The 12,500-nt window shown below is 38.6% G+C and overlaps 2 protein-coding genes across 3 annotated transcripts in view; both read right to left on the bottom strand.

The window, feature by feature from the left end:
* The window catches only part of LOC133660120 (protein phosphatase 1H-like), a 163,618-nt gene that overhangs the window by 125,141 nt on the left and 25,977 nt on the right, over nt 1-12,500 (bottom strand). The gene's annotated exons all lie outside the window — the stretch shown is intronic.
* avpr1aa (arginine vasopressin receptor 1Aa) overlaps nt 1-12,500 on the bottom strand; it is a 31,449-nt gene that overhangs the window by 6,015 nt on the left and 12,934 nt on the right. Inside the window, exon 2 of one of the 2 annotated variants that reach the window (XM_062063279.1) lies at nt 10,185-10,515. In XM_062063279.1, the coding sequence (XP_061919263.1) occupies nt 10,232-10,515 (284 nt within the window). In that variant the 3' untranslated portion in view covers nt 10,185-10,231. Of the gene's footprint in view, nt 1-9,503; nt 10,516-12,500 lie in introns of those variants that run through there. The other variant, XM_062063278.1, reaches the window with a different exon arrangement.

Genomic DNA, 12,500 nt, shown 5'->3' with positions numbered 1-12,500 from the left:
GGGGGGGGGGGGCTGATTTTACTGAACAAAAAAGTGTGAACCCGGCTGGCGCAGATCAATGGGTCTGTAAGACTTGGGCTGGGCGATGTGTATCGCGGTAAACATAAACAATAAATACAATAAATATAAAATGTGTTTAAATAATTATTTTTCGTCGGAAGAGAGCGATAGTTGCGAAGCAAGGTTGGTTGCATGAACAAAGACACTCGCTCTCTGGTAACTAAGCAAAGCAGGAAGTGATCACTGATCTGTCGGAGTGACATGTTAACAGCCAATCGGGTAACAGTATCAACTATCAAGTTTGGTTGCGCCATCTTGTTGTCTGGAGGTTCATTCTTTGCATGGAAGAGAAAGTAAAAAAACGAAGAAATTGCGGAAAAAACGGGAAAAGTCACCTCGACAGTATGGCGGTTTTGGGGATTTTGGGACTGTAGTAAGACCAATGTGGTCTGTATATGATGCAAGGCCGTGCCCACCCTTTAGAGCACAGCTTTAACTTCCTGGCACTAAACCAGGCGTGTCAAACTCATTTTAGATCGGGGGGCCACATGGAGAAAAATCTACTCCCAAATGGGCCGGACTGGTAAAATCACGGCACGATAACTTAAACATAAAGACAACTTCAGATGTGTTTTTCTTTGTTTAAAAATAGAACAAGCACATTTTGACATTTTGTACAAATCATAATGTTTGTATTTTTTTATTATTTATTTTTACATTTACATGTTGCGGTTTATAGTACTCTATCTTTATTTGTCATTATTTATATTTTCTGAATAAATGATGTGATAATGTTTCTTCAGTCAACTCATTGGTGTTAATTTTCAATCTATCAAGATAAAAAAATTACATCAAAATGAAATTACGGTATGTTACTTATGTAGTTTGATCATTTTCCTCAACTGATGCACTAACATCATGTGGTTTATTTTGTACATGTGTATGTGGAGGGAGGTGTGGCCAGCACTGCTTGCAGGAGCGAAAGTCACCGCCTCTGTCCATTGGTACTGAGGACAGAGTGCCATCATATAGGGGCGTGGCAGTGCTGACGGCGAGACACAGCTGAACAGGTGATGAGATCTCCCAGGTGGAACGAGTTATCTAATCATCTGTTGTCTTTAACAGTAAGCGGCCGGGAACAGGAGGGGAGTGAGGATACGGAGGTGACTGGAAAGCCACGTCCTGCTGGAGAAAACTTTTGATAAAATCTATGTACATTAAAACCTGGTTAAAATCTGCACGCTTGGCTCCGGTGCTGTGTCTACTAACAGTGGAAATGCTGGGAAGCAACTTCCACAATGTGGCATCAGCTACAAAGATACAAATAATTGCTATTGCGACATCCAGTGGACACATTTAGAACCGCTGTTTCTTTCATTCAAAAATTTCAGGTTCATTTTTATACTTGGCAAACTCATGCCGCGGGCACTAAACCTTCATTTTAGGAGATTTTTAAGTGATTTTAAAATGTTGTTTACATATTTTTGTTGACATTTCCTTTCTGCTTTGATAGCTGAGTGGATTATAATTAGAATTAAAAACTTTTTTTTTTTCAATCGGCCATAAAAAATATGAATAATTATCGATAATCGACCGATACGAAACACTTAAATCGTGATACAGTTTTCAGCCCTGTGTAAGACATTATAGCAGGAAGCTAAAACAACAAATCCTACGGTGGCCTAAGACTTTTGCACAGCACAGTACACAAGTATCTCAGCGCACATTTACAGCGCTCCACGCCACATGTGCAGGAAATGGTGCGGGTCTGAATCCCAAACCCATCCCCCACCCCCGCCCAGCCCCTTCACACCACTCAGACAGCTATCGGTGCAGGATGCCATTAAAGGAGCTGACGTGGTGCGTGGGGAATGTGTCAGCCTCGACTCCGAGCCAGCCATGGGAGGGACGCGCGGGGGGTCAGGAGGCGAGCGGACCCCCCATCTCCTCGCTTCAAATCACCCCGAAAGACGCTCGCCGCACTCAAAGGGGCCTTTGAAAACCAAACTGCAAAAAACGAGCACCCCTGCTGCAACATGAAACGGAACCTAGAGCAGTCATCTTTCAAAGGACAGGTTCCTCGGGGTGTTCATGAGCGTTCATTAAGAAGGATGCGTGTCGGCTCCCTGGCCTCACAGTCCAGCCGGCTCTTTTCGACACCCTCGCGGCTGCCATTGCAACCTGGAAATCTCTGTAAACACTTTGACAGGAAGGAGGGTGGTTGAGGCGGCGGACATGTAATCCCCCGCTGGAAACTGGAATGTAGCTTTTCTATAAGCAACCAGTAGATGTGACCCCACCGCCCCCCCCCCCCCCCCCCCCACTTCCCAAGAAATTGCGTGTGAACGCTGAGAGAAGCTGTCGCCCTTGCCAAAAACGGCAAAGAAAGAAATGAATAGCGCAGTCTATTGCCGGGGGAACACGTCACGGCGGATCGTAGCAATTCCCCAACAGTGTGGAAATATGCCCCCTAGCAATCATAGCATCATAAGGGCTCATATTTGATAGGGGTGTCCAAAAAAAAAAAAATCGATTTTCAGATTAATCACGATTCTTATTTGTAACGATTTTTAATCGATTAAAAAAAATATATACATATATTTTTTTTTCTTTCCTAATCTGTCCTGTCCAGCCACTCAGACAAATCATATTATTATTGATGTAGATGATAGGTGTCAAACTCAGGGCCCGGTGGCCAAATCTACCTGTATGGATCTGCGTCTTATAGTCTGGTGCGGCTAATTTATGTAAAAATATTGTTTTTCTTCTAAAATTTGGTGGGTGCGGCTTAAATTGGCTCTATTGCCCGGAAAATACTTGTAAATATACTTGTATAGGTGTCAAACTCAGGGCCCAGTGGCCAAATCTACCTGTATGTATCTGCGGCTAATTTATGTAAAAATATATTTTTTCTTCTAAAATTTGGTGGGTGTGGCTTAAATACTAATAATAGATTTTATTTGTAAAAAGCACTTTACATTGAGTAAACGACCTCTAAGTGCTACAGTGTATAAAAGAAATAAAATTAAAAAATGTAAAGATAATTTAAAAAAAACTAAAAACTAAAAACTGGAACAGCCAAATAGCTAAAACTAGTATGCATATATCTAAAAAAAGGCTTTTTTAAAGAGAAGGGTTTTTAAGTCTTTTTTAAAAGCATCCACAGTCTGTGGTGCCCTCAGGTGGTCAGGGAGAGCGTTCCACAGACTGGGAGCGGCGGAGCAGAAAGAAATGCGCTCTATTGCCCGGAAAATACTTGTAAATATACTTGTATAGGTGTCAAACTCAGGGCCCAGTAGCCAAATCTACCTGTATGTATCTGCGGCTTATAGTCCGGTGCAGCTAATATATGTAAAAATATTTTTTTTCTTCTAAAATTTGGTGGGTGTGGCTTAAATGTGCTCTATCGCCCAGAAAATACTTGTAAATATACTTGTATAGGTGTCAAACTCAGGGCCCAGTAGCCAAATCTACCTGTATGTATCTGCGGCTTATAGTCCGGTGCAGCTAATATATGTAAAAAAAAAAATTTTCTCCTAAAATTTGGTGGGTGTGGCTTAAATGTGCTCTATCGCCCAGCAAATACTTGTAAATATACTTGTATAGGTGTCAAACTCAGGGCCCAGTGGCCAAATCTACCTGTATGTATCTGCGGCTTATAGTCCGGTGCAGCTAATATATGTAAAAATATTTTTTTTCTTCTAAAATTTGGTGGGTGTGGCTTAAATGTGCTCTATCGCCCAGAAAATACTTGTAAATATACTTGTATAGGTGTCAAACTCAGGGCCCAGTGGCCAAATCTACCTGTATGTATCTGCGGCTAATTTATGTAAAAATATATTTTTTCTTCTAAAATTTGGTGGGTGTGGCTTAAATACTAATAATAGATTTTATTTGTAAAAAGCACTTCACATTGAGTAAACGACCTCTAAGTGCTACAGTGTATAAAAAAAATAAAATTTTAAAATTTAAAGATAATTTAAAAAAAACTAAAAACTAAAAACTGGAACAGCCAAATAGCTAAAACTAGTATGCATATATCTAAAAAAAGGCTTTTTTTTTTTAAAAAGAAGGGTTTTTAAGTCTTTTTTAAAAGCATCCACAGTCTGTGGTGCCCTCAGGTGGTCAGGGAGAGCGTTCCACAGACTGGGAGCGGCGGAGCAGAAAGAAATGCGCTCTATTGCCCGGAAAATACTTGTAAATATACTTGTATAGGTGTCAAACTCAGGGCCCAGTAGCCAAATCTACCTGTATGTATCTGCGGCTTATAGTCCGGTGCAGCTAATATATGTAAAAATATTTTTTTTTTCAAAAATTTGGTGGGTGTGGCTTAAATGTGCTCTATCGCCCAGAAAATACTTGTAAATATACTTGTATAGGTGTCAAACTCAGGGCCCAGTGGCCAAATCTACCTGTATGTATCTGCGGCTTATAGTCCGGTGCGGCAAATATATGTAAAAAATATTTGTTTTCTTCTAAAATTTGGTGGGTGCGGCTTAAATGCGCTCTACTCAGTGGCCTAGTGGTTAGAGCAGGGGTCACCAACGCGGTGCCCGCGGGCACCAGGTAGCCCGTAAGGACCAGATGAGTAGCCCGCTGGCCTGTTCTAAAAGTAGCTCAAATAGCAGCAATTACCAGTGAGCTGCCTCTATTTTTTTAATTGTATTTATTTACTAGCAAGCTGGTCTCGCTTTGCCCGACATTTTTAATTCTAAGAGAGACAAAACTCAAATAGAATTTGAAAATCCAAGAAAATATTTTAAAGACTTGGTCTTCACTTGTTTAAATAAATTCATGAATTTTTTTACTTTGCTTCTTATAACTTTCAGAAAGACAATTTTAGAGAAAAAATACAACCTTAAAATGATTTTAGGATTTTTAAACACATATACCTTTTTACCTTTTAAATTCCTTCCTCTTCTTTCCTGACAATTTAAATCAATGTTCAAGTAAATTTATTTTTTTTATTGTAAAGAATAATAAATACATTTTAATTTAATTGTTCATTTTAGCTTCTGTTTTTTCGACGAAGAATATTTGTGTAATATTTCTTCAAACTTATTATGATTAAAATTCAAAAAAATTATTCTGGCAAATCTAGAAAATCTGTAGAATCAAATTTAAATCTTATTTCAAAGTCTTTTGAATTTCTTTTAAAATTTTTGTTCTGGAAATTCTAGAAAAAATAATGATTTGTCTTTGTTAGAAATATAGCTTGGTCCAATTTGTTATATATTCTAACAAAGTGCAGATTGGATTTTAACCTATTTAAAACATGTCATCAAAATTCTAAAATTAATCTTAATCAGGAAAAATTACTAATAATGTTACATAAATTATTTTTTTAATTTTTTCAAAAAGATTCGAATTAGCTAGTTTTTCTCTTCTTTTTTTCGGTTGAATTTTGAATTTTAAAGAGTCGAAATTGGAGATAAACTATGTTTCAAAATTTAATTGTAATTTTTTTCGTGTTTTCTCTTTTAAACCGTTCAATTAAGTGTAAATATCATTAATTATTAATAATAACATAGAGTTAAAGGTAAATTGAGCAAATTGGCTATTTCTGGCAATTTATTTAAGTGTTTTTAAACTGGTAGCCCTTCGCATTAATCACTACCCAAGAAGTAGCTCTTGGTTTCAAAAAGGTTGGTGACCCCTGGGTTAGAGTGTCCGCTCTGAGATCGGTAGGTTGTGAGTTCATACCAATACGGCAGAGTCATACCAAAGACTATAAAAGTGGGACCCATTACCTCCCTGCTTGGCACTCAGCATCAAGGGTTGCAATTGGGGGTTAAATCACCAAAAATTATTCCCGGGGGGGGGGCCACCGCTGTGGCTCATTGCTCCCCTCACCTCCTAGGGGGTGATCAAGGGTGATGGGTCAAATGCAGAGAATAATTTCGCCACACTTAGTGTGTGTGTGACAATCATTGGTACTTTAACTTTAAAAAAGTATAATAATAATAATAAAATAAATGCATCTGATAAATCACCCATCTTCTGTAATAGCGGGTGCAATACGAAAACTGCTGTCTCTAAATGGGCTTTTGCCTTATGGTACAAAACAGGAACTACGGTATGGGTAGAAAAGGTTCGTGAAGGAATCTTGTAACATGGCTTGGGTGCAAACCCGACATTTTCCACAACAGAAAAGGGTCGCATGTCGAGCGCAATAAAAGTAGCAATCGCCCGATTGATTTATTTTGCCCTCTTTGAATCATGTACCCCGGGTAAAGTTGCCGCCCCTTGTTTTTGTTTGCTTCCACCTATTTCCGCATCGGGGTGATGTCGGCGTAAATGTTTGTAGTTTATCGTTGTGTGACACTTTGCGACACACTGATGTATTTTTGTCCGCGACACGCTTGCCATCAGGGTCACACTTGACACGAAAACCAAAGGAGTTCCACACGCCAGATCTGAATGATGGCGGAGGATGTTCGATTTCAGGTATATTTGAGGCATTAGCCATATTGCAACGAGCTCGCTTCGCATGTGGCGTCTGTCTCGGCAGCTTGTTTTGGTCTGAATGAAAGTGGGAGTGTGCAGCTTAGTGGATCTGCATAGTCCAGTGCGGATCCACTGAGCTTTCAGCACAGAGCGTATCGTCAGAAGTTGATCAATCGAACCGAGACCATTGATTTGAACGGTTCAATACGAATATGTGTATTGTTGCACCCCTAATATGTGTGTGTGTGTATGTGTGTATATATACACAGTACAGGCCACAATTTGGACACATCTTCTCCTCATTCAATGGGTTTTCTTTGTTTTCACTTAACAAAAAAAGGTGAAATAACTGAAAACATGTTTTGTATTCTAGTTTCTTCAAAATAGCCACACCTTGCTCTGATTACTGCTTTGCACACTCTTGGCATTCTCTTGTTAAGTACATAACTCCACATGTGTTCAGTCATAGTTTTGATGCCTTCAGTGACAATCTACAATGTAAATAGTCATGAAAATAAAGAAAATGCATTGAATGAGGAGAAGGTGTGCACAAACTTTTGCTTGTACTATATATATATATATATATATATATATATATATATATATATATATATATATATATATATATATATATATATATATATATATACTACCGTTCAAATGTTTGGGGTCACCCAAACAATTTCGTGGAATAGCCTTCATTTCTAAGAACAAGAATAGACTGTCGAGTTTCAGATGAAAGTTCTCTTTTTCTGGCCATTTTGAGCGTTTAATTGACCCCACAAATGTGATGCTCCAGAAACTCAATCTGCTCAAAGGAAGGTCAGTTTTGTAGCTTCTGTAACGAGCTAAACTGTTTTCAGATGTGTGAACATAATTGCACAAGGGTTTTCTAATCATCAATTAGCCTTCTGAGCCAATGAGCAAACACATTGTACCATTAGAACACTGCAGTGATAGTTGCTGGAAATGGGCCTCTATACACCTATGTAGATATTGCACCAAAAACCAGACATTTGCAGCTAGAATAGTCATTTACCACATTAGCAATGTATAGAGTGTATTTCTTTAAAGTTAAGACTAGTTTAAGGTTATCTTCATTGAAAAGTACAATGCTTTTCCTTCAAAAATAAGGACATTTCAATGTGACCCCAAACTTTTGAATGGTAGTGTATATATATATATATATATATATATATATATATATATATATATTAGAGATGTCCGATAATATCGGCCTGCCGATATTATCGGACGATAAATGCTTTAAAATGTAATATCGAAAATTATCGGTATCGTTTTTTTATTATCGGTATCGTTTTTTAAAAATTGTTTTTATTTTTTATTAAATCAACACAAGATACACTTACAATTAGTGCACCAACCCAAAAAACCTCCCTCCCCCCTTTTACGCTCATTTACACTCATTCGCACAAAAGGGTTGTTTCTTTCTGTTATTAATATTCTGGTTCCTACATTATATATCAATATATATCAATACAGTCTGCAAGGGATACAGTCCGTAAGCACACATGATTGTGCGTGCTGCTGGTTAATTTGACTCATTTTCATTAATTACTAGTTTCTATGTAACTGTTTTTATATTGTTTTACTTTCTTTTTTATTCAAGAAAATGTTTTTAATTTATTTATCTTATTTTATTTTATACATTTTTAAAAAAAAGGACCATATCTTCACCATACCTGGTTGTCCAAATTAGGCATAATAATGTGTTAATTCAACAACTGTATACATCAGTATCGGTTGATATCGGTATCGGTAATTAAAGAGTTGGACAATATCGGAATATCGGATATCGGCAAAAAGCCATTATCGGACATCCCTAATATATATATATATATATATATATATATATATATATATATATATATATATATATATATATATATATATATATATATATATATATATATATATATATATATATATATATATATATATATATATATATATATATATATATATATATATATATATATATATATATATATATATATATATATACATATATAACACAACGAATTTTACAAATTCAAAACGGGAAGAAGATAGTCATGTTCAAACACTCAAAAACAATATGTCTCTAGAACAATATTATTATGTAGCATATTTCTTCTGCAAAGAAAGTATATTGTGTGGCTATTTATTTATTTTATTTCATTTTCTTGATAAGAGTACTTTTTGAGCATGTTCAACAACAAGTCAAATTTTTCTTTGTACTTTTCCCCCCCTTAACAATAACGACCTCACTCCAATTACCGCCCGCTTTCAAAATTAAATACATATTAAATTAGCGCATTTACGGAATAACAAGAACTTTTCAGTGTCAAAATGTCAATGAATGAAACAAACTAAGGCCCTAAAAAGTGTATGCACTAAAAAGGTACACCATATCACCGCATATCATAGCATGCTAGCAGCATAGGGGATGACCGCGATTTGTTCGGCATTCCTGTGAGAAAAAATCTGGAATTTCAAATCCGATAAAAAATGCGTGCCCATGGGTACAAATTGCACATTTTCCATGCTTATGCTAATGCTATCCAGGTTAGCGTATAGCGGTTTCGGTTGTAAGACAGCAGTATTTATACGATTTTTGGGGCTTTTTTTTTGTGACTGTTAAAACGCCTGATTCGATGGCAGCTTATTTCAAAAAGTAGCGCAAAGTTACAATGTTTTAGTGGCTTTTATAAAAACAACAACATTACATTAGCTTGCGGTTTTCCAAGTATCTACTGTATATATATATATATATATATATCCATCCATCCATCCATCCATTTTTCTACCGCCTGTCCCTTTTTGGGGTCGCAGGGGGTGCTGGAGCCAATCTCATATATATATATTTAAAATAATTATATATATATATATATATATATATATATATATATATATATATATATATATATATATATATATATATATATATATATATATATATATATATATATATATATATATATATAAACTTTTGAACGGTAGTGTATATATGTATATATATGTATATATGTATGTACTGTATATATATAAAATCCCCTAAAGAGCAGGGAAACCTGCGAAACAGGCTTGTAGGGATGAAATAGCTTCTGTGTTTACGTATATTCCGCTTTACCCCGGTATTGAGCACTGTATAACAGATAAACCACAGTAACCTCAACTATATATATATATATTTTTTTATAACAATACATTTTTAAAAATGCAACCAGAAGGAAATTTTTTAACCTGTAACCTCTTTAGAAAAAGTTTTATTATAATTATTATACCAACAAATACAACGCGAAAATAGATTCTGAGTCGAATCGTCACCCCAGGAATCGGAATCGGAATCGGATCGGATGGTTAGTTGCCCAAAGAGTCACAGCCCTTGTCGCAGGGCATGATTAATGGGGATTGGATTTTGCGCGAAATGGCACGATGGGAACGTCCCCGGAGGGTCCGATTGGCGGGAATGTTTCTGTTTGGACGCACAAAAGCATGAGCTGGTCTCTCAGTATTCACACGAGGACAGGGGACACGTCTGGTTATGACGGAACGCTGTAAAGAGGACAATATGACACCATGATGCATGAGCAGAGTTATTAGCGGGTCTTTTGTTTCGTATCCCTCTATTGTCTTCGACATCCTGGTGGACACCACAAATCAAACAATCCAGCAGCAGGAACAAGCGAGTGTCTCCGAATCCCGCTCGCGGGGCTCGATCAATGTTTGTGTACCTTCAGTTTTTTTTCCATTCCAGTGAAAGAGTTGCCAGGCTGCGCGCTCACTCGGCCTGAGCGGGAGTCTTGGGGTAATTGTCCAGTTCCTTCCAGTTTCCGGAGCTGCCCGTGGGGCTGCGGTTGGTGGCCTTGGTGAGCAGCGTGGTCCTGCGCAGGCTGCTGTCCGAGTCCTCCTTGCGGAAGTCGGCCTTGATGCGGTGGCAGCAGGGCAGGCAGTTCACGAAGTCCTGCAGAAGGTGGCCGCTGAAGATCATGTAGATCCACGGGTTGCAGCAGCTGTTGAGGCTGGCCAGCAGCGCCGACAGCATCACCGCCGTGTTCTCGGAATCTGGAGGAAAAAGAAAGAAGAAGGATTCAGTTGGCTCGCTCGGTCATCCGTCTGGGTTCAAGTCCTCCGGAGGTGAAACATGAGAGCAAATGTTCCAAACAGCTAATCTTACACACGACTATGTTTTCTTCCAAAAAACAGGATTTTAGATCAGGGCTGGGCGTTACGGCTGAAAACTGTATCACGATACCAAAAAAAATTATTTATATTTTTTATGACTTATGAGGACCAGAAGAAAATTAGGTAACACTTTAGTATGGGGAACACATATTCACCATTAAAGGCCTACTGAAACCCACTACTACCGACCACGCAGTCTGATAGTTTATATATCAATGATGAAATCTTAACATTGCAACACATGCCAATACGGCCGGGTTAACTTATAAAGTGCAATTTTAAATTTCCCGCTAAACTTCCGCTTGAAAACGTCTGTGTATGATGACGTATGCGCGTGACGTCACTAGTTAAACGGAAGTATTGGGACACCATTGAATCCAATACAAAAAAGCTCTGTTTTCATCTCAAAATTCCACAGTATTCTGGACATCTGTGTTGGTGAATCTTTTGCAATTTGTTTAATGAACAATGAAGACTACAAAGAAGAAAGTTGTAGGTGGTATCGGTGTATTAGCGGCTGGCTACAGCAACACAACCAGGAGGACTTTGACTTGGATAGCAGACGCGCTAGCCGACGCTAGCCGCCGACCGCACGGATGATCGGGTGAAGTCCTTCGTCCTTCCGTCGATCGCTGGAACGCAGGTGAGCACGGGTGTTGATGAGCAGATGAGGGCTGGCTGGCGTAGGTGGAGTGCTAATGTTTTTATCATAGCTCTGTGAGGTCCCGTTGCTAAGTTAGCTTCAATGGCGTCTTTAGCAACAGCATTTTTAAGCTTCGCCAAGCTGGAAAGCATTAACCGTGTATTTACATGTCCAGGATTTAATAGTATTGTTGATTTTCTGTCCATCCTTCCAGTCAGGGGTTTATTTATTTTGTTTCTATCTGCATCTGAGCCCGATGCTATCAAGTTAGCTCCGTAGCTAAAGTGTTTCGCCGATGTATTGTTGTGGAGATAAAAGTCACTGTGAATGTCCGTTTCGCGTTCTCGACTCTCATTTTCAAGAGGATATAGTATCCGAGGTGGTTTAAAATACAAATCCGTGATCCACAATAGAAAAAAGAGAAAGTGTAAAATACAATGAACCCTTGTACCTAAGTTACGGTCAGAGCGAAAAAAGATACATCCTGCACTGCACTGTAGTCCTTCACTCTCACGTTCCTCATCCACGAATCTTTCATCCTCGCTCAAATTAATGGGGTAATCGTCGCTTTCTCGGTCCGAATCTCTCGGCCCTCCAGCTTGCGACGTCACGCTACTTCCGGTAGGGGCAAGGCCTTTTTTTTTATCAGCGACCAAAAGTTGCGAACTTTATCGTCGTTGTTCTCTACTAAATCCTTTCAGCAAAAATATGGCAATATCGCGAAATGATCAAGTATGACACATAGAATGGATCTGCTATCCCCGTTTAAATAAAAAAATGTCATTTCAGTATGGCCTTTAATTAGTTCAGTGGTTCTTAACCTGGGTTCGATCGAACCCTAGGGGTTCGGTGAGTCGGCCTCAGGGATTCGGCGGAGGCCGGACACACCCGTCTCATCGTGTAAATAAAAACTTCTCTCTATTGGCGTATTATGGATACCCCCAAACAATGTTCCCTCTAACTCAGTGGCCTAGTGGTTAGAGTGTCCGCCCTGAGATGGCTAGGTTGTGAGTTCAAACCCCGGTCGAGTCATACCAAAGACTATAAAAAATGGGACCCTTTACCTCCCTGCTTGGCACTCAGCATCAAGGGTTGGAATTGGGGGTTAAATCACCAAAAATGATTCCCGGGCGCGGCACCACTGCTGCCCACTGCTCCCCTCACCTCCCAGGGGGTGAACAAGGGTGATGGGTCAAATGCATAGGACAAATTTCACCACACC

The sequence above is a fragment of the Entelurus aequoreus genome, linkage group LG11 (assembly GCF_033978785.1).
Source record: "Entelurus aequoreus isolate RoL-2023_Sb linkage group LG11, RoL_Eaeq_v1.1, whole genome shotgun sequence".
Taxonomy (NCBI): Eukaryota; Metazoa; Chordata; class Actinopteri; order Syngnathiformes; family Syngnathidae; genus Entelurus; species Entelurus aequoreus.
This window is presented reverse-complemented; position numbering and strand designations above follow the sequence as displayed.